The sequence below is a fragment of the Saimiri boliviensis genome, chromosome 9 (assembly GCF_048565385.1).
Source record: "Saimiri boliviensis isolate mSaiBol1 chromosome 9, mSaiBol1.pri, whole genome shotgun sequence".
Classification (NCBI taxonomy): domain Eukaryota; kingdom Metazoa; phylum Chordata; class Mammalia; order Primates; family Cebidae; genus Saimiri; species Saimiri boliviensis.
The window spans coordinates 120,976,384-121,000,350 of NC_133457.1; the positions used below are offsets into that span (position 1 = coordinate 120,976,384).

The 23,967-nt window shown below is 53.5% G+C and overlaps 1 protein-coding gene across 5 annotated transcripts; it reads right to left on the minus strand.

Moving 5' to 3' along the window:
- Nucleotides 1–3,890: 3,890 nt before the first annotated feature.
- Nucleotides 3,891–20,287, minus strand: ZBP1 (Z-DNA binding protein 1). Of its 5 annotated transcripts, none has more exons than XR_012519378.1 (9): nucleotides 20,027–20,284; nucleotides 15,863–16,087; nucleotides 15,140–15,205; nucleotides 14,509–14,682; nucleotides 12,979–13,146; nucleotides 11,596–11,799; nucleotides 10,048–10,266; nucleotides 4,783–5,001; nucleotides 3,891–4,021 (listed from the first exon to the last, which is right to left on the minus strand). XR_012519378.1 is itself a non-coding variant. In XM_074406696.1 (8 exons), the coding sequence occupies exons 1-8, from the start codon at nucleotides 20,058–20,060 to the stop codon at nucleotides 4,838–4,840; spliced, it is 1,251 nt and encodes a 416-aa protein (XP_074262797.1). In that variant the 5' UTR covers nucleotides 20,061–20,287; the 3' UTR covers nucleotides 3,891–4,837. The 5 variants fall into 5 exon arrangements, 3 of the variants coding, with proteins under 3 accessions (XP_074262797.1, XP_010341446.1, XP_074262798.1); XR_012519377.1 differs by having other exon boundaries at nucleotides 3,891–4,431; XM_074406696.1 differs by having other exon boundaries at nucleotides 3,891–5,001; nucleotides 12,979–13,143; nucleotides 20,027–20,287.
- Nucleotides 20,288–23,967: the final 3,680 nt, after the last annotated feature.

A 23,967-nucleotide genomic window follows, 5' to 3' on the forward strand; every position in this document is an offset into this window, starting at 1 on the left:
TTGGGGAACACATCCCACTTGGAGGACTTCACCTTCCCCTACCATGGGGGAGCACATGGGACCCCACAGTAATCCATCAGGGAACTGCATTCTCCCTGATAGGTTCAAGGATCAGCATATGACCCATGCACAGCCCATCTGAATCCTCCCTGCAACATACTCCCAGCAGCATTTGGTTTGAGGAAGACTTTGTCCCAGGGCTTCCACACTGGCAGACCGTGAGCCTTGGGTGGCTGGGGCCCTCTGGAGAGAGCCTCATCAGAGAGATGGAGAGAAAGAAGCCTGAAAGGAAGGCTCGAGCCCCTGGATCCAGCCATTCCTGAACATGAGTGTCCCTCCATTCCCCAGTCGCATGAGCAAATACATTCACCATTGTGTCTGAGCCTGTGGGAGCTAGGCTTCAGCCGTTCAAAGCCAAAATGTCCCTGAGTCTCTCTGTAGACTCTTCTGCTCTTAGCGTCCAACTTTGGTTGCCTGGTAAAACCCCACAAGTGAGGAGTCCTGTCTGGGGTTGCCCCGAGAGAAGAAAAGCAGCTGGAAGGAGAACATAGAATTGCATTTGTGAGCAGCTTGGTGGTTTCAGAAAATCATTTCCAACTCCTGGAGCAAATTTCTCCTCCCCACATCCAGCTCCGGGACCGCAAGCTCCATTTGCACACACCATCGCCGAAGGGAGAGGCGGGTGGGCGGGCTAGCCAAAGCACGGGCTGAGGGGTGGATGGACTTAATCATTCTCTGCTCTTAATGGTAGCTAGTTAATTTCCTTCCCAAGGAGACCAACATTGACCTTCACCTTTGGCCCCCATTAACTGCTAGCAATGCTTTGTCAGCGTATTTATGACAAATTAATTACACAGGGAAGTTCTTGCTGGGAAAATGAGTATTCCGGTTCAGGCTGGGGGCGGGAGCTGCATTTTGATTACCCATTGACAGGGGGCCTGGTTATCCAGTTTGGGCAAATGCTGAGGCGTGCAACTGATTTGCAGCTCCATGCAGAAGGAAGACACCCCCAGAAAGAGTGAGCCAAACCCAGTTCTCATCCCCTCCTGCCTAGTGACTCATGTTTGCAAACTGGATACTCCATGAGAAAATACTTCGTAGATTCCAGATCGGCATGGTGGTTGAGCTAACTGAGCACTCCCGTCCGTGGGACAAAACCCCCATCCCCCATTGTGAATCCAATGGCTATGCCGACCTTGCTGCGTAGATCTGCCCAGTCCTCCTGTGGGCTGGCTTGTACAGCAGTGTCTGGTCCAAACCCCAAGCAGCTGTGGTCTGGTCCTCACCTCCCTCCCCTGCCAGCCTCCCTCCACCCTTCTTTGTGCCAGGCTCTCTGGCAATACCCAAACCGCGGTGGTTCTCTGAATAACTCAGCTGGTTCTGATCTTCATGGCTTTACCCAGCTGTGCCCCTGCCTAAAGCACCATTCCCACCCTACCGAGCCTCCTCTGTCTGCCTGGTCTTGAAAAATGGGCTCTTGAGAGTTTCTTCCCCCTCCAGGAAGCCCCCTGAATGCCTCCAGGCTGTGTCTGGGCACCTGTTGCACACTCCCATGATTCCCTATGACTGTTCCTGCTCTCAACTCCCTGCCCACGTGTGCCCCCGACCCGGCTCACTGTGCGCCTCTTTCGAAGACAGGACTTTGTTTCCCACCGTCAGTAGCCCAAGGGCCCAGCCCAGGGGTTAGCCTGCAAACTGTGGTGAGTGAAGGGCCTTATCCAGCACACGTTGGACCCTGGAGGTATAAAAGTTGAAAGCCTGAGGCCCTGAGCCCATGAAATTCCCCATGTGAAGCTGGGGAATGCGGCGAATTTCTGAGATTCTAGCCTGTCCAGCATCCCTTTTCTGGTAGCTTTAGAAAACTGCTCATCCATCACCCTTAGACCATGTGACTGGGGGCAGCTGCTTCTCATCCTGGTTCCACAGATAAGCCACGCAATACCAGTTGGCCAATTACTGCCTTCCATTGCTCTGGCCAATGACTGGTGGGGAATGGGCATGCATTCAAAGTCATCTGTTGTGGCTTTTGCTGTCGGGAAAGTCATCCCTTTCCACTGGGTAGCTAAGCTAGTGCTGTGGGGACCTGGAGCTGCCAGGGGCTGTCTTTGAAAACAGAGGAGCAGGGAGATGGAGTGAGGCTGAGTTCTAAGATATCACCTGAGCTCCTGGATCCAGATATTCCTGAAGCAGTTTCTATGCCTGGACTTGTCTGTTGAAAGAGCCAGTGCATCCCCTTTTGTGTGGAAGCAGGTCCCAGCTTTCTGTCATTTACAACCAAATAAGTCTTAATGGACATAGAGGTAGACGAACAACAAGGCAATGCTGGGGCAGTGAGGTGTGGGTTTGATGTGGGGAGCAGAGAAGGGCTCAGGAGCGGATAGGAGGCATCTGGCTAGGCTGTGACCTCGGAAATCTCCCTGTAAGGTCATGTATCAGGCTGAGTAGCAGTGACCTAAGGGAAGCAGGTAGGGGAGGTGAGGGGACAGCTGCACTTTGGAAGTGGAAATCCCAGTGGAGCCAGCTTCAGCACTAAGGGGATGTCTCATTTCTTCTAATGGGTAAGTGCAGGATAGGTCCTGCTTCAGGAATGACTGGATCCAGGAGCTCAAACAATGTCTTTCAACTCCACTTTAAGGGATGGAGTGTAAGCTCTATGTTCAGTCTAGGTTCTGACTAATATGTCAAGGCATCCACCCTAAAGTTCCTCCCAGTTCAGTTGGGCAAGGAGATATGAATTTGTTCAATAACTGTTTTTCTCAAGGCCCTGTGACAAGCCCGCTCCTCCCCATTAAGGTGACACTACCCAGGGGGCATCAGCTTTTGGGTGTCGGATCCAAAGGCCAGTGAAGGAGACACAGCAGTGTGAGAAATGCCCGCCTGAGGACTGGGTGTGGCTTTGGAGCTGGGGAGGCAGGCAGCAGAGTGCCTGTGTGTGTGCACCTGTGTGTGTGCGCCTGTGTGTGTGCGCCCGTGTGTGTGCACCTGTGTGTGCACCTGTGTGTGTGCAGCTGTGTGTGTTTATATGTGCACATTGAAGGAAGGACACAGTCTTTGTTCCACAATCACCCTGCCTGGCTGATCACCACCTTGCTCTATCCCTCTCCGTCTTCCTCCCACCATGCCCCAACAAATCCCTCCAGTACCCACCCTGCCCTGTGGTTCAGGAAATGTTGCAGAGCCCATACCCCTTCTATGGGAACTTAGCCCTTAGCGGGGTGGACAGGTCTGGTAAATAACACGCTGACGTAGTTTGGATGTGTCCCCACCCAATTCTCATCTTGAATTGTACCTCCCACAATTCCCACGTGTTGTGGGAGGGACCAAGTAGGAGATGATTGAATCATGAGGGCGGTTTCCCACATACTCTTCTCATGGTATTGAATAAGTCTCATGAGATCTGATGGTTTTATAAGAGGAAATCTCTTTTGCTGGCTCTTATTCCCTCTCTTGCCTGCTGCCATGTAAGATGCGCCTTTTGCCTTCCACCATGACCGTGAGGCCTCCCCAGCCACATGTAGCTGTAAGTCCATTAAATTTCTTTTTCCTTGTAAATCACCCAGTCTCAGGTAGGTCTTTATCAGCAGCGTGAAAATGGACTAATCCACCGGCACTCCCTACTGATTGGCCAGAAGAGGTCACATGACCCGTGGCTCGGCCAATGACTTCCATCAGGGACCCGGGGTGGGGCTGGGAAAGAAATTGCTCTTTGGGAGTTTAGCTAAAAAATCCTGAGAGCTCAAAGGTGAGGAGAGAAGATTCTAGAAAGGTCCGGTTATCAGGAGGTCAGGTGACCATGATGGGCCTTGAGGAGGTCAGACCTTGAGTAAGAAGAGAGTTAAGGCAATGTCTCAGTTGGCTCAGGCTGCAGTAACAAAATGCTTCACACTGAGTAATTTACAAACAACAAGAATTTATTGCTTACAGGTTTGGGGTCTAGGAAGGCCAAGATCAAGGTGCCAGCAGAGTCAGCGTCTGGTGAGGGCTTGGTCTCGGCTTTAATGATGGCACTTCGTTGCTGCATCTTACATGGAGAACAAGAAGCAGGACTAGCAGACCCCCTCAAGGCCTTTTGTGGGAGTGCAAATCCTATTCATCCTCCTGACTCCATCCCTTTAAATAACTGTTTTTACCAAGGCCCTGCTTCATGCCATTGCACTGGGATTGTGGTTGGTGGTTGTTGTTTTTGTTTTTGTTTTTGAGATGGAGTCTCACTCTGAAACTTCTGCTCCAAACTCAAATGATCCTCCCTCCTCAGCCTCCCGAGCAGCTGGGACCACAGATGTGCACCCCCATGCCCAGCTAAGTTTCTGCATGTTTGGGAGAGACGGGGTTTCATCATGTTGCCCAGGCTGGTCTTGAACGCCTGAGCTCTAGTAATCCGTCCACCTTGGCCTTCTGAAGTGCTGGGATTACAGGTGTGAGCCACTGCACCTGGTTGGAGTTATGTTTTGACATGAGTTTTGTCGGGGCTCAAACATTCAAACCACAGCAGGATGGAAGGTAACTCAAGGCAGGTGCCCTGGGCCCAGGAATGAGTGGAGAGAGTGGCCTGGGCCAGTCTGGGGGTCTGAGCCCCACTCCCATCTACCAACCTCCTCTCAGCACACCAAGGGTTCCCCAAGGCAACTCCCTGCCACCTGCTTCTGGCCTGAACCCATCCCCATGCCAGGTCCATCCCCGAAAACTGACTCATGCAGGTTATGTACCAGGAAGCAAGCAGATCAAACAAGATGCTCATGGAAAGCAGCAAGCAGCAGGCTAGGTTCGCCAGCCTGCACTCACCCCCAGCCTGTGTCCAAGCCCCACGTGAGGCTGTGCTCTAAATTCCAGCTTCCCATCAGCTCCCCGAGTGTGAGGCTTTATCTTCGCCGTGGCTGCCATCTGCAGCTTTGCGACACCTGTTTCCAAGAGTCATAGCTTCCAGCTTGGGGCTGAGATTCGTGTGGTTGTGAGTGATGGGCTGACCAATGTCTCCAGGAAAGTGACTTCTGGGTTGCGTGTCTGCGGGATGAGGAAGAGAAGATGGGGAAGAGAAGATGGAGGGTCAGCTTCACAGACACGTGGCCTGGGCATTTGCACAGGGACCCACTCTTGGAAGGATCCCGAGCTCCGCTTGAGGCTTCGTTGTTACTGTCTTTAGATTCGTACTGAGTCTTGAACAGGGAGCCCCACCTTTACGCTTTGCACTGGGTCCCCAGATCCCATAGCCAGTCCTGTCCTACTTTCACAGCAGTGAGATGAAGGAGCAGAAATAACACCGGAAAGCCCCTATTGCAGGCTCTCCCAGTCCTCCCAGGGACCCCAAAAGAGAGCTGTACATGTTCTGGCACTGGCAGCCTCTGATTAGCGATTTCCTCAAACAAAAGAAGAAAAAAAGAAAACATTCCAGGCCGTACACATCTCAGGATAAGGTCCCGCCCGCCACTGGAGGAGGAAGTGACAGGCAGACCACATTTGATTGCACTGTACCTTGCTGTACTTTGCTTTATTACACTTCATAGATACCACCTTTTTTTACAAGGTGAAGGTTCGTGGCACCCTGAATGAAGCGTCTATCAGCGCCATGTCCCCCAGCAGCATGCGCTCACTTCTTGTCTCTGAATCATATTTTGGTATTCGTCATAATATTTCACACGTTTTCATTTTATCATATGTGTTATGGTGATCTGTGATCAGTGATCTCTGATGTTGCTACTATAATTGCTTTGCTTTGGGGTGCCACAAATATCACCAGTAAGATGGAGAACTTAATCAATAAATGTGTGTGTTGTTCTGACCTGTCACTGATCAGCTGTCTTCTCCTCTCTCTCTCTCTCTCTCTTTTTCTCTCTCTGTCTCTCTCTCCCTCCCTCCCTCCTCAGGCCCTCCTATCCCTTGAGATGCAACAATATTGAAATTAGGAAAATTCATAACCCTACAATGGGCCGGGTGTGGTGGCTCACGCCTGTAATCACAGTACTTTGGGGGGCTGAGGCAGATGGATCACCTGAGGTCAGGAGTTCAAGACCAGCCTGATCAACATGAAGAAACCCCGTCTCTACTAAAAATACAAAATTAGCCAGGCATGATGGCACATGCCTGTAATCCGAGCTACTCAGGAGACTGAGGCAAGAGCATCACTTGAACCTGGGAAGAGAGGTTGCAGTAAACCACGATCACACCATCGTACTCCAGCCTGGACAACAAGAGTGAAACTCCATTCTCAAAAAACAATCAATCAACCAACCAATCAATCAATCAATAACAAGTGAAAGGAAGAGTTGCATGTCTCTCACTTTAAATCAAAAGCTAGAAATGATTAAGCTTAGTGAGGAAGGCATGTCAAAAGCTAAGACAAGTCGAAATCTAGATCAAAAGTTAGCCAAATTGTGAATGCAAAGGAAAAGTTCTTGAAGGACATGAAAAGTGCTACTTCAGAAGACACGGGAGTGATGAGAGCGTGAACCAGCCTTATTGCTGGGATGCAGAAAGTTTTAGTGGTCTGGATAGAGGTTTGAGCCAGCCATAACAGCCTCTGAAGTCTAAGCCCAGTCTAGGGCAAGGCCCTTGCTCTATTCCGTTCTAAAGGCTGAGAGAGGGGAGGAAGCTGGAGAAGAAAAGTTGGAAGTGATCCGAGGTTGGTTCATGAGGTTTAAGGAAAGAAGGCATTCCCATAACGTGAACGTGCAAGGTGAGGCAGCAAGTGATGATGGAGAAGCTGCAGCGGGTTATCCAGAGGCTCTAGCTAAGATCATCGATGAAGATGACGACACGACACAGCAGGTTCTCACCGTAGGTGGAGCAGCCTTCTGTTGAAAAAAGATGCCATCTAGAACTTTCCATATCACGAGAGAGCGGCGATGTCAATGCCTGACTTCAAAGCTTCAAAGGGGACAGGCTCTCTTGTTGGGGATAATGTAGCTGGTGACTTTAAGCTGCAGCCTATCCTCATTTTGGAAATTCTAGAGCTCTTAAGAATGATGCTAAATCTACTCTGCGTTCTGTGAATGAAACAGCAAAGCTAGATAACAGCACGTCTGTTTATAGCATGGTTTACTGAATATTTTAAGCCTAGCATTGAGACTTACTGCTCAGAAAAAAATAGTCCTTTTAACATTTTACTGCTCATTGTCCATACCACAGGAGCTGGGTGTTCAGGATCCTGGGTTGACGTCCAGAAAAAAATTTTTGTTCTCATTGACAATGGACCTGTTCATCCAAGGGCTTTGATGGAGACATACAAAAGAACTGATGCTGTTTTCATGCCTGCTAGCCCAGCGTCCATTCTGCAGCCCACGGATTAAGGAGTAACTTCAACGTTCACTTCTTCAATAAATGCATTTTATAAGGGTATAAATGCCATGCAGAGTAATTCCCCAGATGGATCTCCACAGAGTAAGTGGAAAATCTTCTGGAAGAAATCACCAGTCTAAATGCCCTTAAGAACATTTGTGATTCATGGGAGGAGGTCAAAATATCAACATTAACAGGAGTCTGGAAGAAGTTGATTCCAACTTTCATAAATGGCTTTGAGGGGCTCAAGGCTTCAGTGAAGGCAGCAACCACAGATGTGCTGGGAATAGCAGGAAAACTGGAATTAGGAGTGGAAGAAGAAGACAGGACTGAACTGCCGCGATCTCACGACAGAACTTGAACAGACGAGTTGCTCCTTGTGGATGAGCAAAGAAAGTGGCTTCTTGAGGTGGAATCTATTCCTGGTGAAGATACTGAGAACACTGTTGAAATGGCAACAAAGGATTTAGACTTACATAAACCTAGTTGTACAGCAGCAGCAGGGTTGGAGAGGCTGGGTTCCAATTTTGAAAGAAGTTCCAGTGTGAGTAAAATGCCGTGGAATAGCATCGCGTGCTACAGAGCAAGCTTTCATGAAAGGAGCAGCCAGCGGCTGCAGCAAACTTCACTGTTTTCTTACTTCTGAGAAATTACCACAGCTGCCTCAACCCTCAGCAAACGCCCCCCTGATCCGTCAGCAGCCATCAACATCGAGGCAAGACCCTCCACCAGGGAAGACATCAGACTTGCAGAAGGCTCAGATGATGGTTCGCATTTTTAGCAATAAAGTATTTTAAAATTAAGGTATGTACATCATTTTTTCGATATGATGTGATTGATTGCACACCTAATAGACTAAGCATCATGTGCATATAACTTATATATGCACTAGTAAATAAAAAATTTGCATGACTTGCTTTATTGGGGTGCTCTGGAATTCACCCATAATATCTCTGAGCTATGCCTGTAGCTGTTTCTTGGGGTTAAAGAGAGGTGGGCGGGTCAGGGGGAGGGACAAAGATGCCATCAGCTCCTCTGCTGGAACCTCAGGGAAGAACGTCAGGATGTTGCAGGACAAATGTGGGAGTGTGGCCACGTTTTAAAAACACAGTGTTCTTTCCAGAAAGAGGAGTTTTCACTGGTCTGGCTTGAGACCCGTAGGGCTGTACGGACCTCCTGTGCTGTGGGGTCCTAAGCCGATGGCGGATGGCAGGCCGGTTGGGGGATGGTGGGATGGTGGCACACGCCCTCCTGGGGGTCCCCAGTGGCCTTGCAGGTTTCCGAGACTCCCTTTGCTGCTGGAGGGGAGTCCATGCTCCCAGGTGCTCATTGCCTTGGTCCCGATGAATGTGCTCCTGGCCTTCGCTCCGCAGCTGTCACATGCACATGGGACTCCCAGGGGTCCTGGAGGGAGAGTCTGAAGACGCATGGGCCAGGGTCTCCTCAGTGTGCAGGGACAGCAAGGGCGCGCCTTGGGATGAGGAGACCCTCTGGACTTCCAGTACATGCGTGCCCTGGATCTTCAGGCACTGTGGGTGGATGCCAGCCAGTCCTCCAGATTCAGCTAATCCATGTTTTCCAGCCACTGGTGGGATTGGGTGTGATCCCTTATTCCAAATCCCAAAAGGGTAGGAGCTGAAATCGCCCTAATTCTTTCTTTACATGGGAGGCAAAAATCTCATCCTGCCCTTCTCCTGCTCAAGGCCCTCCGTGGCTCCCAATTGACTTGGTATCGACTGCAGTCTGGAGGCCCTGGCTCAGCTCTCCATGCTCAGGTCACCCTCAAACCCATGCGGGTCCCCACACTATCATGTCCTCACCTCCAGGCCGTTGTCCACACTGTTCCGCCCACCAGGTGCCCCCGTCCTGGCCATCCCACCTTGCGCTGACCCTGTCCAACTTTCCAGCTGCCCCCACTCCAGGCCCTGAGTTGGGATCCCCAGGCTCTGCCACCAGCCTGTGCAGCCCCCAAGGACAGAAGTGTGGCTGGGCTGTGAACTGTGCTGATTTCCCCCTCTCCCCTCTTCCTGTGGGCAGCGGAGTCCCCTCCCCTGAGTCTTTGCCGGGCTGAGGGTGCCTTGACACGGGCAGCACGTCCCAGCCCCCCGGGGCTAAGTGTAGGCCCTCGGAACAGCACAGATGTGTAGCTGGGCTTGGTCACAGAGAGCAGCCGGCTCTCCACCCTCTTGGCCCTCTCCTTGCTGGTGCCAAGTTCAACCCCACAGATGAGGACAGAGCCCCAGGGACGACTCAGCACTGAGGTAAAAGAAACCCTGCTCTGCTCCCCTCACCCGGACATGAGGCCTGGGCTTGGAGCAGGCGGGGGCCACCATGGGAGGCATCTCCACCACGCAGGCCGGCCTGTTCCCTGATGCAAAGCCTCCTTTGCGTGGCAGCCCAGCACCTCTCTGGAGCCCCGAACAGTCACGACAGCAATGATGAGACTGTAACACTCCTGTCTCCAGAATGCGGGCCGGGCTGAGCTCCGCCTTCCTCACAGCCACTTAGAAGTCACGTCAGGCTATTCTTTCCACCCCACTTTACAGCTAAGGAGACAGAGGATCTCAGGTGAAGTGACTTGGGTAGGTCTCTCCACTAAAGGGACGGAGCCTGGAAGCTGTGACTCCAGAGCCGCTGCTCTTTGCTATGGGCGGGCACTGCCTCCTGACTCCGGAAACGAGAGATCAGCAAGTGATTGATGAACACAAATGAATGAATGAATGGAATGTGGGGAGACAGAGGACTTGCAGGGATCCACTCTGCCCCCCAGCTCACCTGCATCCTCCCCTGGCTCCCCATCTCCAGACCCTGCAGCTCTTCCTGGGTCAGCCGCCCCTGGGCTGATAGACATTTTGTTGCTGTTGCCGATGGTGGTGTCCTCGAGAAAGCACGATTTTATATGGATTCTCTGGGCAGCGTCCTCCTTGGGGTGAGTTCCTGGATTGGGCATTCTTTCTTCAAACGAAACTTCTGGGCCAGCAGCAGTGGCAGAGACTGTGGGTGAAAGGGAGAGAGGTCGGGAGCCTGGAGCAGCTGGACAGTGGCCCCGGAGCCCTGACCCCAGCCTGGCTCACGCTCCTCCCCAGACCTCCCATCAGTGGCCCACACCACCCCAGGAGCACAGCCTGTGCCTGGCCGCCCCACTGCCACACCTCCGCACAGCCGTCGGGATGCCTGGACGTGTCTCTCTGCCGGCTGTTGGGCCTTCCCCGCTGATACCACCCGGCTAATCTGGCCGTCAGTGTCTTCTGGGGTTCATCTCCTCCCTCCTCTGCTGCCTGCTTCCCACTGCACTGGAACACTGGCCCCCACTTTTGGTGGAAATCTTACAGGGGCTCTCAGCCTGGCTCCAGCCCCTGCCATCTGGCTCTGCTCTTTCCCACCCAGAAGAATCATCTACACTGCGTCTCGCCCCCTCCCGCTTCCCAGACCCCTCTGCTCCCTCCCTCCCAGAAACCACCCCCACAAGGTTACCACGATCCCTCTCGCTGAACCCCACAGATGCTTCCCTGGCCTCGCTGGCCTGGCCACTCTCTGGAAACTCCTCTCCCGGGGCCTCTGCTTTCCTCCTCCCTCTCTGGCTTCTCTGCTGGTTCTTCTCCCCCAGCCCATCTCTGCATTCTTAGTGTGGGGGAAGCCTTCGCCCGGGGTCCTCTGGTCACTGCAGCCACAGCACCTACTAGGGCTTCTGTCTTCCATCCTCCCTAGATGCCATTCCAGTCTCAAACCATCACTTCTGCCCCTGCTCCAGCTGGCCCAGCCTCTGCTTCTCTGGGGAGGTCATGCCCATTTTACAGATGAGGAAACTGAGGTTTCCTTCCTGCAGTGGGTAGTAGGGGATGGGGACCCAGAGTGCTAGCTTTATTTTATTTATTTTTATTTTTTGAGACAGAGTCGCACTCTGTCATGCAGGCTGGAGTGCAGTGGTGTAGACTCGGCTCACTGTAACCTTCGCCTCCTGGGTTCAAGCGATTCTCCTGCCTCAACCTCCTGAGTAGCTGGGACGACGGGTGTACGCCACCACATCAAATTTTATTTTTTTAAAGTAGAGACAGGGTTTCACCATATTAGCCAGGCTTGTCTCGAACTCCTGACCTCAGGTGATCCACCTGCCTCAGCCTCCCAAAGTGCTAGGATTACAGGCGTGAGCCAGCGTGCCCAGCCTAGAGGGCTAGCTTTAAAAGCCCCACCTGTTCTACGCTGGTTCAGCCGCCTGGTGACAAGGACTTTCCCATCATGCCTCTCTCCCCATGAAGACTTTGGCTCCAGTTCCTTCGAGTGGGAACCAAGGAAGGGGTGGCAGGGGTGTGTCTGGCCTGTTACCTGGGGGGCTGCCAGCAGGGCTGTGGGCAGGGCCCTCGGATGGAACGCCGAGAAGCCTCATCTCATTGCTGTGTCCCAGCTGCACTCGTCTGAGCATGGACCGCTCCATGTGGATGTCCTGGGGTGCCCAGGCATCAACCAGGGTCCCCTGAATTGAGGAGTCACCTGGTGCCATTGGAGGGAGGTGGCAGGGACCCACGGAACCTGGCAGGGGACAGCAGAACCACCTCACTGGAGATTGCCACAGGCTTCTTACCTCCTGTCACCACACACGGTCCTGGCTTCTGAATTCTTCCTGGACACCATCAAACTGGGGGCAAAGACTTCAGGCTCTTACTTAGAGAGCAGGAGGACCTGGCAGAACAGCTCATTTTGGGGCTCCCTGGGTTCTCAGGACTGGCGATGGTGCCTGGGTGTTGCAAGGACTCACAAGCCCAAACAGTGAGCTCCCCGCTGGTTCCCAGTCATTCTCCAGCCTTCTGGCCTCATGGGGATGAAGTCTCCTTTAATGCTGACACCAAATGCCTCAGAGCCTCCCACAGCATTTTAACTGCCAGGAATCACATTTATTTTTATGGTGATTTTCATGGTTTTAACCTAAAATAATACTATAATGTTGTTTTAAAATAAATTTTTTTAAAAGGCGCACTACTCAACAACATTAATTAAATAATCAGACATTGGTATGGCCGGAAGTAGGAAGGTGGGGCTCAGAAGATTAAAGCTGGAGAGACTATGATCTAGATTCTAGAACAAAGTTCCTCATTTCACAACTGGGGAAACTGAGGCTCACAGTGAGGAAAGTTTCTCCCAAAGTTACAGGGAGTGTCCTGACTTTGGGGCTGATGCTCTCATTCACAGGTGACAAGGCTGGGCTGACAGGTGGCTCTGTCCCCTCTTGCCACAGTGTCTGGCACGGGGTGAGTGTGCAGAGTGCAACATCGCATTTCATCCAAAGTAGGATGCCGTGGGTGGGGAGATCCACCCCAGTTTCCAGCCTGTTCAAATGTGGGAGAAAGAAGCATGTCTCAGAACAAATACCACTCTACCACAACCTCCCTGCGACATTCTTCGGGGGGAGAGGTCATTGAGTTGTTTCTCATGGAGAAACATCGGACCCCATTGAAGGCATAAGGTCAAGTGCAACACAGAGAGATCCCATCTTAATTTTAAGATTTTATTAAAAAATAAAAATAAGAAACTGAGGTCGAAGGTATCAGAGTACAGGGAAATCCGGACAACTTTGACCCAGGCGCCCTCGTACTCAGGATGGCCGTAATGTGGAAGCTCCCCTTTCCCCCTGGAGGGCTGAATGCCCCACCCTTGGCCAGGTGGCTTCTCTTGAGGTTGAGGTTGCCTCCCTGGCCCTCTCGGGTGACTCACCGTCCTCCCTGGAGACTGCCTGCCTCGTCATGATGTTCCCGTGTCCGATCTGGATGGCTTCCGAGTGTGCAATGGAAATCTGGCTGTTCGGTCCATTCTGACAGATCACATTGATTGGATTGTGCTGGTGAATAATTGAGGTAGACTCTGCTGTTCCTCCAGAATCTTCTGCAAAACAATATTCAACTCTAAACCTTCGCTCCTCTCTATGGGTCAAGGGTTGCCAATACCAGTGGGCAGCACCAAATTCTCCCGGGAGCTTGTGGAAACACCCTAGGGTTCCGGGTCAGCAGGACCAATTAGGGGCGCAGATCCGGGTGTTTAACAGACACCACAGGTACCTCAGAGGGAGCCTCGCTTAGAAATCGCCACTGCGAGTCACCCTACCTGTGTCCTTCGCTGCCGCCACAGCTGGGCCTCCATGATTGCTGGCTGGGAGGACTGCAGGGGCCCACATTGCTCTCCCAGGGGGCAGCCACAGCCCAGAACCCTGGGCACCCTTGAGTAGTGGCCGAGAGACAGCAGCCCATGGGACCAGATGGGGTGTGTTTGGTTCCCATGGGATTTTAAGTATTTGAATTTGTCAATGATTAAAATCTGATGGCTGTCACATGCTACTCCTTCCTCACAGCAGCTCTAGGATGCTGAGACCCCCTGGGGCACCCGCCATGAGCAGCAGAGACCACCCCACAGGGGCCGAGGCAGGCACCTCCCGGGACTTCGGGGGGCCCATCACCACCCTCTGGGGTCTCAGCTCCCGTGCCTTTGTGAGCCCTTCTCCTATATGCAAATATTTAAATTACATTGTATGACAAAGATAGCCCTTTCTTTTTGAGACAGAGTTTCCCTTTTGTCGCCCAGACTGGAGCGCAGCGGTGTGATCTCAGCTCACTGCAATCTCTGCCTCCCAGGTTCAAGCAGTTCTCCTACCTCAGCCTCCCAAGTAGCTGGGATTACAGGTGTGCACCACCATGCCCGACTAATTTTTGTTTTCTTAGTGGAGACGGGGGTCCACCATGTTGGCCAGGCTGGTATTAAACTCCTTTCCTCTGGTGATCTGCCTGCCTCAGCCTCCCAAAGCGCTGGGATTACAGGCACGAGCCACCGCACCTGGCCCATTTTTAGATACTCGTTATTATAGTATTCATTTCTTCTGATTTTAAATGAAATCGAAATTAAAGATTTTCAGGGACCCTAACAGTGCCTTGGGCCCTTGGTCCCGCACCTACTGGGTCTCATGGAGAAGCCAGCCCTGGTCTTGCCTTCTCTTCTGCCAACTTTAAAACCCCAGCCTGGGCAAAGCACTCAAAGAAAACGGTTCTCAAACTCAGACTGCCCCCTGCACCCCAGAGCTGAGAACACTGGGAGCGGGCACCTCCGTCTCATCCAACAGACTTCTGCAACTGCAGCCCTTGGGCCACACCTCCAGGAAGCCACCCCTGGTTAATCCTGCCAGCATACCACTTCCTCCTAGAAGCTCTTGCCGTGAACTGCCAGCAGGACCTCCAGAAGCTTTGGAGGGGGTCCTACCTGGGCGGTAAATCCTCCACGTTTTGGATTGCTCATCCAAGTCCAGAAGATGCCTGCTCTTCATCCTGTACAAGTCTCGGTTCACATCTTTTGCTGTCCTCAGTTTCAGCCCCTGGGCTATGCACAGAGCCCTTTGGGGACCATTGTCTTTGAGAAACCTGTAGATTTCTTTCTCTGGGAGGCAGGATGGCCAAGTGGTTAGGGAGGAGTCCTAGGGTTTGCATCTGCCCCACCGCTTCCTAGCTATGGGACCCGAACCCAGCCCCTCCAGGCCTGGTTTCCTCATCTGTAAAGTGGGCATCGTGATAATGGGGTAATGATGATGCATCACAGAGGTGCCCTGAGGGTGAGGAATGTGCAGTGTGCTGCGCTGTGCCTGGCACGTGGCGGGTGCACAGTGAGGACCAGCTGTTTACTGACTGGAGAAATCACTGCTGAGCCATTCAGATTCTCCCGTGAAGATTCTCCTGTGAAGGCTGGACCCTGGCTCTGAACACTGTGTGGGAGCCGCCTGGTGGGTGGGACCGGGCCCCTGAACACTGGTGAGATCTTGTACCCTCAGGGAGGGCTTGGGAGTCCTGGGGAGTGGGCTCCCATGTCCCGGGAGCTGAAGGGACGTGCAGAGGCTTACCTCGTTGGCTGAACTGAGGCCCAGGGCTCTCTGGAATTGTAGCTGCGCCTTGTAGGGACCTCTTGGCTGGAGAAAGAAAGACAGGTCAGAGGGCCGGGGGACAGAAGCGCACCAGGCCTCCACCCCACAAAGGTGGGCAGCTCCCTAGGGGCGAGTTGCAACCCTGGGAATTACAAACTCAAACTCCAGAGTTAAACACACTTGACTTCAAATCCTGCCTGTGCCCTGGCAGCTATGCGGCTTCCTGCTGATAAACTTCCCTGGGGCTCAGCCTCCTTTGCCTCCTGGGGTTCTGTGAGGGCTGGGTGAACCCCGAGACAGGGCCCTGCTGATGTTAAGTGCGTCATAAATGGCAGCTCGTTCCAGCTGTGGGCTTAAAGCTAGAAAAAGGGGCTGGTGGGACCGCATGCGTTCTGTGATTAGGACCGTCGAGTCCTTGCTGTTTCCATTGTGATGATTTTCTGTGATCATTGTTAGTTCCTTCCCCAGCACTTTCTGTGTGCAGGGCTGGGCTGAGCCTGGTGCAGTGACTCCCCTCAGCAACCCCTACCACGAAGTCTTGCTGTGAGCTCCCCCAACCAGAAGAAGAAACCAAGGCACAGAGAGGGAACCCGTGAGCGCCCACGTGGCAGAGCTCAGATTCAAACCCAGGCTCAAAGATGCACTTATCCATTGCCAGGATGGTCCCTGCCGTATCAGACCCAGCCCGGGGGTGGCAGTTACCAGGACTGGGGACAGCCAGCTCTGCAGGACCCTCGCCACCAGGACTAGCCCCACCCAAGCGCCAGGTGGCGGGGGCTGTGAGGGAGACTTTCAGCTCCGTTTTCATTCGGTAGAGGACTTGGTTGAGCTCCTTCTTGGGCACTTGGCATTCCTTCACCAGCTGGGCAAGCTTCACTGGAGAGCCAGCCTCCGTCAGCACCTGCAGGATCCTCTGTTCAAGGTGGTCTGGGGGAGCAGGAGGGGGACAGAGAGAGGAACTGAGTCCTCCAGGTCCCCACAGTTGAGGCCAGGCTGGAGGCTCCCGGAGGCATGTGAGGCCCCTTCTTGAGAGGGGTCCAGGGCAGAGCAAAAGTGCAAAGACCCCAGCAGACTCCCCCTAAGAGCTACAGAGCAGCTGACCTCCCCCACCCCCTCAAGAGAGAGACACGCAGGCTGATCAAAAAGGCCTTGACTGGGCAGCTGGGCAGCCTAGCAGCCAGAGGAGGTGCCACTTTGCCTGTCCCCTCCCCGGGTGGGGGCTCCAGAGGGCGGTGGGGTCCCTCAGCTCTCAGGTGTTCTCAGGGCAGAGGGGAATAGAGGGCAGAAGGATGGAGCCAGAGGGAGGCAGGGGGACTCCGGAGCACAAAGCCAAGTCCTGCACGGGACACCTGCCTGGGTGTACAGGATGCCCATCACCACCCTCCCTGGGACGCCTGCCCGGGTGTATGGGATGCCCATCACCACCCTCCCTGGGACGTCTGCCCGGGTGTATGGGATGCCCATCACCACCCTCCCTGGGATGTCTGCCCGGGTGTACAGGATGTCCATCACCACCCTCCCTGGGAATCCCCTCCTCTCGGCTCCCCATCCACTGCGTCACTATTCATCCAAGCCAGAAACCGACCAGACATCAGAAACAGCCCTTTCCCCCAATGCCCAGTCACGGAGTTCTGGAAATGCCATTTCTGGATTCTCTGGAATCCCCCCACTCCTCTCTTTTCTGCCACCTCCACCCTCTTCCTGGCCACCATCTCCTAGGTGCAGTGATAGGCTCTCCGTTGGCCCACCAGCTCCATTTGGGTGCCCTCCAGGTCCGGCACTGCCAACCACCCAGCTTGGCCTGCACCCACCCCCAACTTCCCTCCAAGTACTGGCCTGTCTGTGCTTCCTTTGGCCCCACTCACCCCAGGGCCTTTGCACAAGCCGTTCCTCCTGTCAGGAACACCCTTCTCTCACACCCCAACCTGTCTGATGTCTACACAACCTCCAGGTCTTCTCAGATGCCACTCCTTTGGGGAAGCCAGTCCCTGTGCCCCAGAGTGGCTGGAATGCTGCTTGTGTGTAGGTCTCCTGCAGAATGTCCCCTAGTGTCCCCTGCTATGCTTGCATGGCTCACTGTTGTACCTTCAGCATCTAGCACAGGGCTGGACACATAGTAGGTGCTCAGGAAATGGTGGTTGAATGCCTGAGTGACTGAAAGAATGAATGAGTGAATGAACTAATGAATGGGGCCAGGAGTGGTGGCTCACACTTGTAATCCTAGCATGTCAGGAGGCTCAGATGGAAGGATCCCTTGAGGCCAGGAGTTTTAGACCAGCCTGGGTAACATAGTGAGACCCCCATCTCTATAAAAAAAAGAAAAAATTCAGGTATGTTTGATGGCACGCACCTGTAGTCCCAGATGCTCAAGAGGCAGAAGTGGGAGATCGCTTGAACCTAGGAGTTTGTGGCTGCAGTGAGCTACGAATGCACTCTGCGCTCCAGCCTGGGCAACAGAGCAAGACCCCATATCTGGAAAGAAGCGGGATTGAGTGAGTGAGTGTCTGTCTCCAGGGACACACGCTTACCCAACAGACCCTGGGCAGGGCCCGGGAAGCTCCTCCCTGGCCAGTTGGCATATGCTCCTGTTTCCTGGCATGAGTTTACTGAACCCGAAGCAGGACCCCAAAAAATTCAAGGAGGAATTCTCCAAATGACCCTGCTCCTCCTGGGGCAGCTCTCAACAATCAAAACCATTAGCTTACACAGCAATTAAACAATCAAAGCCAGCTGCTCTGCCAGGAGATGAGACTGGGGCAGGCACAGCGTATGGGCAGCAACTGGCAGCCAGCAGCCTGGGAGGGCCACTGTGGGTGAGGCCCCACCTGTCACCAGGAAGCTTCTGCTTCAAGGAACCCAAGGGCAGTGCATGGGAGAGCCCTTCTTGGAAAGACCTGGGTCCGCTTCCCGGACAGTGACTCAATCCTTTGACCTCTGCGCTTTCTTTCCTGTTCACAGGATTTTCCTGCTCAAGGTGTGCCCGGGGCTGGGCTCCTTGGTCACAGCACTGGCAGGGGAGGGAAGAATGGCTGCGTGCAGGTGAAGAGCAATGAGAAGACCAGGAAGCTCCCACTCCTGTGCCCACCAAACTCCCCCAGCAGCAGCCAGCAGCCCCCCACCACCCGTGCGCCTGACTTCACACCTGGCTTTGCCTGGTCTCGCAGTTTTGATTCTGGAAGGCTTGCCCCAGGGAGCCACCGCCTCTGCTCCAGGGACCTCAGAGGGAATCGGGGTCAGAGCTGTGGATCCAGGACAAGCCTGGGTGCTGCGAGGGGTCGGCCGCAGAGCCCCAGGCTACTCTGTCTGCAAATGGGGCACTGTCAAATGGAGCAATTTGGTCATAAAAGGAAAGTCAACTGGGAGGAAAACAAGAAAAGCCAGGCAGGGCTGAGTCCGGAAAGTCTGCCTGCACGTGAGTCCCACAGAGGAAGCGCCACCGGAACTCCGTAGCCAGCCCGGCTCCTGGGCCACGCCCTGGCAGCAGCCCTCCAGGGCACACTCCAGGTTGGTTCTTAAAAAATTTCTGATGGCTGATTTCCGGCGTTTGAGCTCCTGGCTCTGCCAGCTATCAGCTATGTGATATCTCCCGACTCCAGATTCCCCCTTCTGTGAAATGGAGCCGACAGTAACTACTTCAAAGATTGTGGTGAGGATTAAAAAGAAACCAAACGTGCCCCCAAAGCCGCAAAACCACACTTCATCTACCGTCCGCAGCTCCTAGAGGACACCCGAGAGAGCAGCCATGGCTGGGCACGCTATGGGCTCTCACTGCAACTCTTCCAGGAATAAAATGAGCAAAATGTTAGCTGAGGAAAGAACGCAGCAAGGGGAAACAAAGGCACACACGTATCTCATCAGAGCAAACTGCTTTGCTCTCGACTGGGATGGGCGTTCTGACACTGGCACCGGCGCCTGCCAGCTGTGATACCCCGAGAGTGTCATTTCACTTCTCAGCGCCTCAGTTATCTATGCAGTGGGGAAGACACCGCACTTGTCCGTGCGGGCCATAGAGAAATGCTTGCAAGGCATGTTTCAAGGTGCCTGGGGCATAGTCAGCTGCCGCAGGAGGATGGCTATGTGGTCCTTGCCTTTCTACTATTTTTTTTTTTTTTTTGAGATGCAGTCTCGCTCTGTCACCCAGGCTGGAGTGCACTGGCACCATCTCTGCTCACTGCAACTTCTGCCTCCTGGGTTCAAGCAATTCTCCTGCCTCAGCCTCCCAAGTGGCTGGGATCACAGGCATGCGCCACCACACCTGGCTAAGTTTTGTATTTTTAGTAGAGAAGGGGTTTGTTTGACCATGTTGGCCAGGCTGGTCTCAAACACCTGAGCTCAAGAGATCCACCTGCCTCGGTCTCTCAAAGTGCTGGGATGACAGGTGGGAGCCACCACACCTGGCGGGTCTACTATTCTTTTTTTTTTTTTTTTTGAGATGAAGTCTCACTTTGTCACCCAGGCTGGAATGCAGTGGTGTGATCTCGACTCACTGCAACCTCTGCCTCCTAAGTTCAAGCGATTCTCCTGCCTCAGCCTCCCAAGTAATTCCCGGCTAATTTCTGTATTTTTAGTAGAGATGGGGTTTCATCATATTGGCCAGGCTGGTCTCGAAATTGTGATCTGCCTGCCTTGACCTCCCAAAGAATAAAGTTGTCCTGTATTTTATTCCTGGAATTATGCGATGAAAGCCAGCTGCAGTGAGCCTCCCAAAGGATTATAGGCGTGAGCTGCCACACCCGTTCTGGTCTGCTATTTTTTAGGATACTGCTATTGTCATCATGGTCTGAGCCAAGCAAAAGAGGAAGAAAGAGAAGTGGAAATCTCACCCTGGAAGCTACCGCTGGTCCGTGGAAGGAAGAAGTACCATACCTTCTTTGCCTGGATCAGCAGGAGCCTGGGCCATGCTGACGACAGCTGCAGGGAGCGGGAGAGACTTGCCAGGTGGTGCAGGCTCCTGCGCTCTGGCCTTGAGAGAATGGGCTGGGTCGAAGCTGGGGTTCTCACTTGGCCGAGCCTGGTGCTTCGTGCAGCTCTGAACTCCGCAAGGGAAGGGATGTCTGCTTCCACTGGGCGGGTATCAGCTGTTTACACCCCGGAAATAGACGCCTAGCCAGACCGGCCAGATGAAGTTTCTGAAGAAAAAGAAAATGAAACTTCTCCGTGTGGCTTTTCAAAGAAACCACATTGAGAGCAGGATGGATGAGCAAGCCCGAGTTGGGGCCCTGACTTGATGTTGACAGGGAGGAGCTGTAAACTCGCCGAGGGCAGCATCCTCTGAAGAGGACTTCCCTCACCTTCCCAGCCCCAGGTGCAGCCCACCTCGACCTCTGCATTTTTATTATCTGAATCAGCATCGGAGGCTCAAAAAAAAAAAAAAAAAAAAAAGAGCATGTACCACCTGTAGGGGTGACGTCAGGGGGTGCCATCGCTCTGACGATGTCAGAAGCTGGGGCTGGACACTTGGTTTCCATGTTTTGTTTTGGAAATGGTTTCTGTCACCCAGGCTGATGTGCAGTGGTGCCATCATGGCTCACTGCAGCCTTGACCTCCTGGGCTTCAGTGATCTTCCCACCTCTCAGCCTCCCTAGTAGCTGGGACCACAGGCCTATACCACCATCCCAGCTAATTTTTGTATTTTCTGTAGAGATGGGGTTTCATCATGTTGCCCAGGCTGATCTCAAACTCCTGGGCTCAAGTGATCCGCCTGCCGCGGCCTCACGCAGTGCTGGGATTCCAGGCACAAGCCCCCATGCCCGCCCCGCCTGGGTCTGGCGGTACTTCCTTCTCCAGGACTCACAGGTGCTGACCGAGGCGCTGTCCCCAGCTCCCAATGGTTTTTCTTGTCTCCTCCCCAGTTTATTTCCCTGGCCCACACTAGGGGCAGAACATTTAGGTGGGTGAGTGTCCTGAGATTGTCCCCGTGCATATCCAACTGAGCCTCTTTAATGAACACCTACTATGTGCTTTCCAATCTCAAGTGCTCCTCCAACCCATCTACAGGGTAGGGGCCAGTTCTTTCTTATTCTCAGAGGGGAAACTGAGGCCAGAAAGGCAAGACCACTTGTCCAAGGCCACGCAGAGTCCGTGGCACAGCATGTCCTGTCCATTCCCCAATTGTGTTTCCTGATCTGTAACATCAAAAGTCACAGGTGAATCACCCTTAGCACACAGATGGCATGGAGTTCCCAGGTTTGCCATAGAACTTGCTTATTAATTCCAGAGTCAGATGCCTGAGGTCAGCATCTGAAAACTGGCAGCTGAGCTCAGTGGTTTGGCATGCAAGCTTGGGGCCAGCATGCTTGGGTCCAAACCCCGCTGCACCATTTCTGGCTGTGTGACCTTGGACAAGTTATTTAACCTCTCAGTGCCTCAGTTTCCTTATGTGTAAAAGGGCTTAATCGAAGGAGCTAGCTCATGGGGTTGAGGTGAGGACTTAAAGGGCTAACCCAGCCCAGCTGTCGGGCGGGAGCCCCAGCGCCATCCGTGGTCATGGCTACTGTCATCACCCCACAGGAATGTGTCTGGGAGAGCATCCGTTGCTCCCATACATTCTCAAAAGGGCCAGTGACCCCAGAAAAATTCAGAGCCACTGTTCTCTTCCAGATCACAGAAGGGGAAACAGATCCACAGAGGTGAATGCTGTGTACAAGGCTTCCCAGCTCACGGCAGCCACTGGGGTTGAGAGCTCCGCCCTGAAAATCTGGACTTGGGGTCTGTGTCTCATCTGCAGAGGGCTGGGAGGGCTGAAGGGTCCGCGCTCCTTGCAGACCCCATAGATGCATAAGGAGTGGCTCAGCAGCAAATACAAATGGAAAGGGGGTCCGGAGGTTTGTCTCCACGCTGTCTGTCTTTGCAGGGCGAGCCCCTGGAGCCCGGGTCCTCAGCCCCACCTGCATGTTAAGGGTTTGAAGAAAAAAGGAATCTCAACGGCCAGACCGTCCCAGACTAATCAACTCCAACCTCTGGGGCTGGGCCCAAGGACACGCTTTTTATGCTCCCAGGTGACTTTTTTGGCTTCCAGGCGGAGAACCAGTGAGTGTTGGGGCAAGTCAGTAACAAACCGCAGGGACGCTTTCCTCCTCCTTTTATGTAAAAGCGAAAACGGTGTGTGTCACCATATGAAATGACAACAGTGCTCTTTAAATGGGGGCGGGCGGGTGCTGAGGGGGGTGAAGGTGCCTTCCGGGAGGGGCTCCGGTGAGCCCGGCGAGGTTGAGCCCCTCGCGTGTCTGGGGTGCCATACGAGGACTGGCCACCAGGTGACGCCGCTCAGCAGCCTGGGCGTGGGCCCACCTGGTCTCGGGTCCCCTCTGATCTGCAGGAGGAGCTCCCGCCCCCACCCATGGGTGGACTCCAGACTTAACGGGTCGCGGCTCCAAGACACGCCTCCGGCTCCCACTGCCTTGTGCTGCCTCATCCTCTACTCTTCCTGTCCCTCCAGTCCCTCGCCGCTCGTCTTTCCTGGAAGGGGTCAGATCCCAGCTGTTTCTCTGAGAAGCCTCGGGCAGTCCTTTGTGTCCCCTCCGCCGGCCTGGCCTCCCAGGGCTGGTCTTGCCGCAGCCCCTCTCTCCCCGGTGGGGGAACTGCCTCTCCCTCCGCCTCCAGGGCCCGCCCTCGCTTCTCCCCTTCCCTCCCTGGCCTCTGCAGCTCAGGCCTTGACCCCGGCTCGCTGGTGGGCTTGCAGGTCAGGTTGAGGGGCGCTAGCGTGGTCCTGGGTGTCAGCCTTGCTTCTAGGAGGATGGTTCCTGCTGCAGGGGTGGAGGCTGGTGCCTCTCATGGCTGCTCTCCATCCGCGCTGTGCTTGGGTGACCCCTTCCTGCGCCCATGGCCCCATCCTGAAGTCACGTGGAGCCCCGCTGGGCCTGAGCCATTCTTAAGAGTCTGTAGCAGGGACCAACGTGCCAGCGGAGACCAGGCGCCTGCAGAAGTTCCTGGGCAAGGAGTCTGCCTCGTCTCTTCTCCAGGGCAGGCTCTCCTTCCCAGCTGCGTGGCGTTACCTCTCTGAGCCTCAGTTTCTTTAACTATAAAACAGAGATAAGAAGAAAAAGCATTTTTGACTCTTAGTGTGTGCTCGCAAAATCTGCGTAAGTTAGAAAGTGTGACGCATCTCCGCGGTATCACTGTCGGCACCAGAAAAACAAGCAAGCAAAGGGAGAGTAGACAAAGAGAAAGAAAAACACGTTTCACGTGTGTGTGTGGGGGGGTCCGCCTCTCTCTGCATTCCGTGGCACACCTGGAGATGAAGCCAGGAATCTGCTGTGTGCTTGTCACCCCACCGAGTGGGAGTCTTACTTTTAAAGACTTGGATTACCTTTATTTCTCTTCTCAACTAAAGAGATTTTTTTTAAATTTTATTATTTATTTATTTTATTTTATTTTACTTTTTTATTGCATTTTAGGTTTTGGGGTACATGTGAAGAACATGCAAGAGTGTTGCATAGGTACACACATGGCAGTGTGATTTGCTGCCTTTCTCCCCCTCACCTGTATCTGGCATTTCTCCCCATGCTCTCTCTCCCCAACTCCGCACCTCCCCGTCCCTCCCCCATTTCCCCCCAACGGACCCCAGTGTGTAGTGCTCCCCTCCCTGTGTCCATGTGTTCTCATTGTTCAACACCCGCCTATGAGTGAGAATCTGCGGTGTTTGATTTTCTGCTTTTGTGTCAGTTTGCTGAGAATGATGGTTTCCAGGTTCATCCATGTCCCTACAAAGGACACAAACTCATCGTTTTTGATGGCTGCGTAATATTCCATGGTGCATATGTACCACATTTTCCCTGTCCATCTATCAGAGATTTTTAAGTTGAGTT

What these genes read in the sequence shown, in the direction of transcription:
- ZBP1 (XM_010343144.3), bottom strand. Translation starts at nt 20,060, where the DNA reads ATGGCCCAGGCTCCTGCTGATCCAGGCAAAGAAG. An exon ending in GCTGGCTGTCCCCAGTCCTG is followed by an intron (nt 15,206 to 15,862) that starts GTAACTGCCACC and finishes TTCTTTCTCCAG; the next exon opens with CCAAGAGGTCCCTACAAGGC. An exon ending in GTGGAGGATTTACCGCCCAG is followed by an intron (nt 13,147 to 14,508) that starts GTAGGACCCCCT and finishes ATTGTTTTGCAG; the next exon opens with AAGATTCTGGAGGAACAGCA.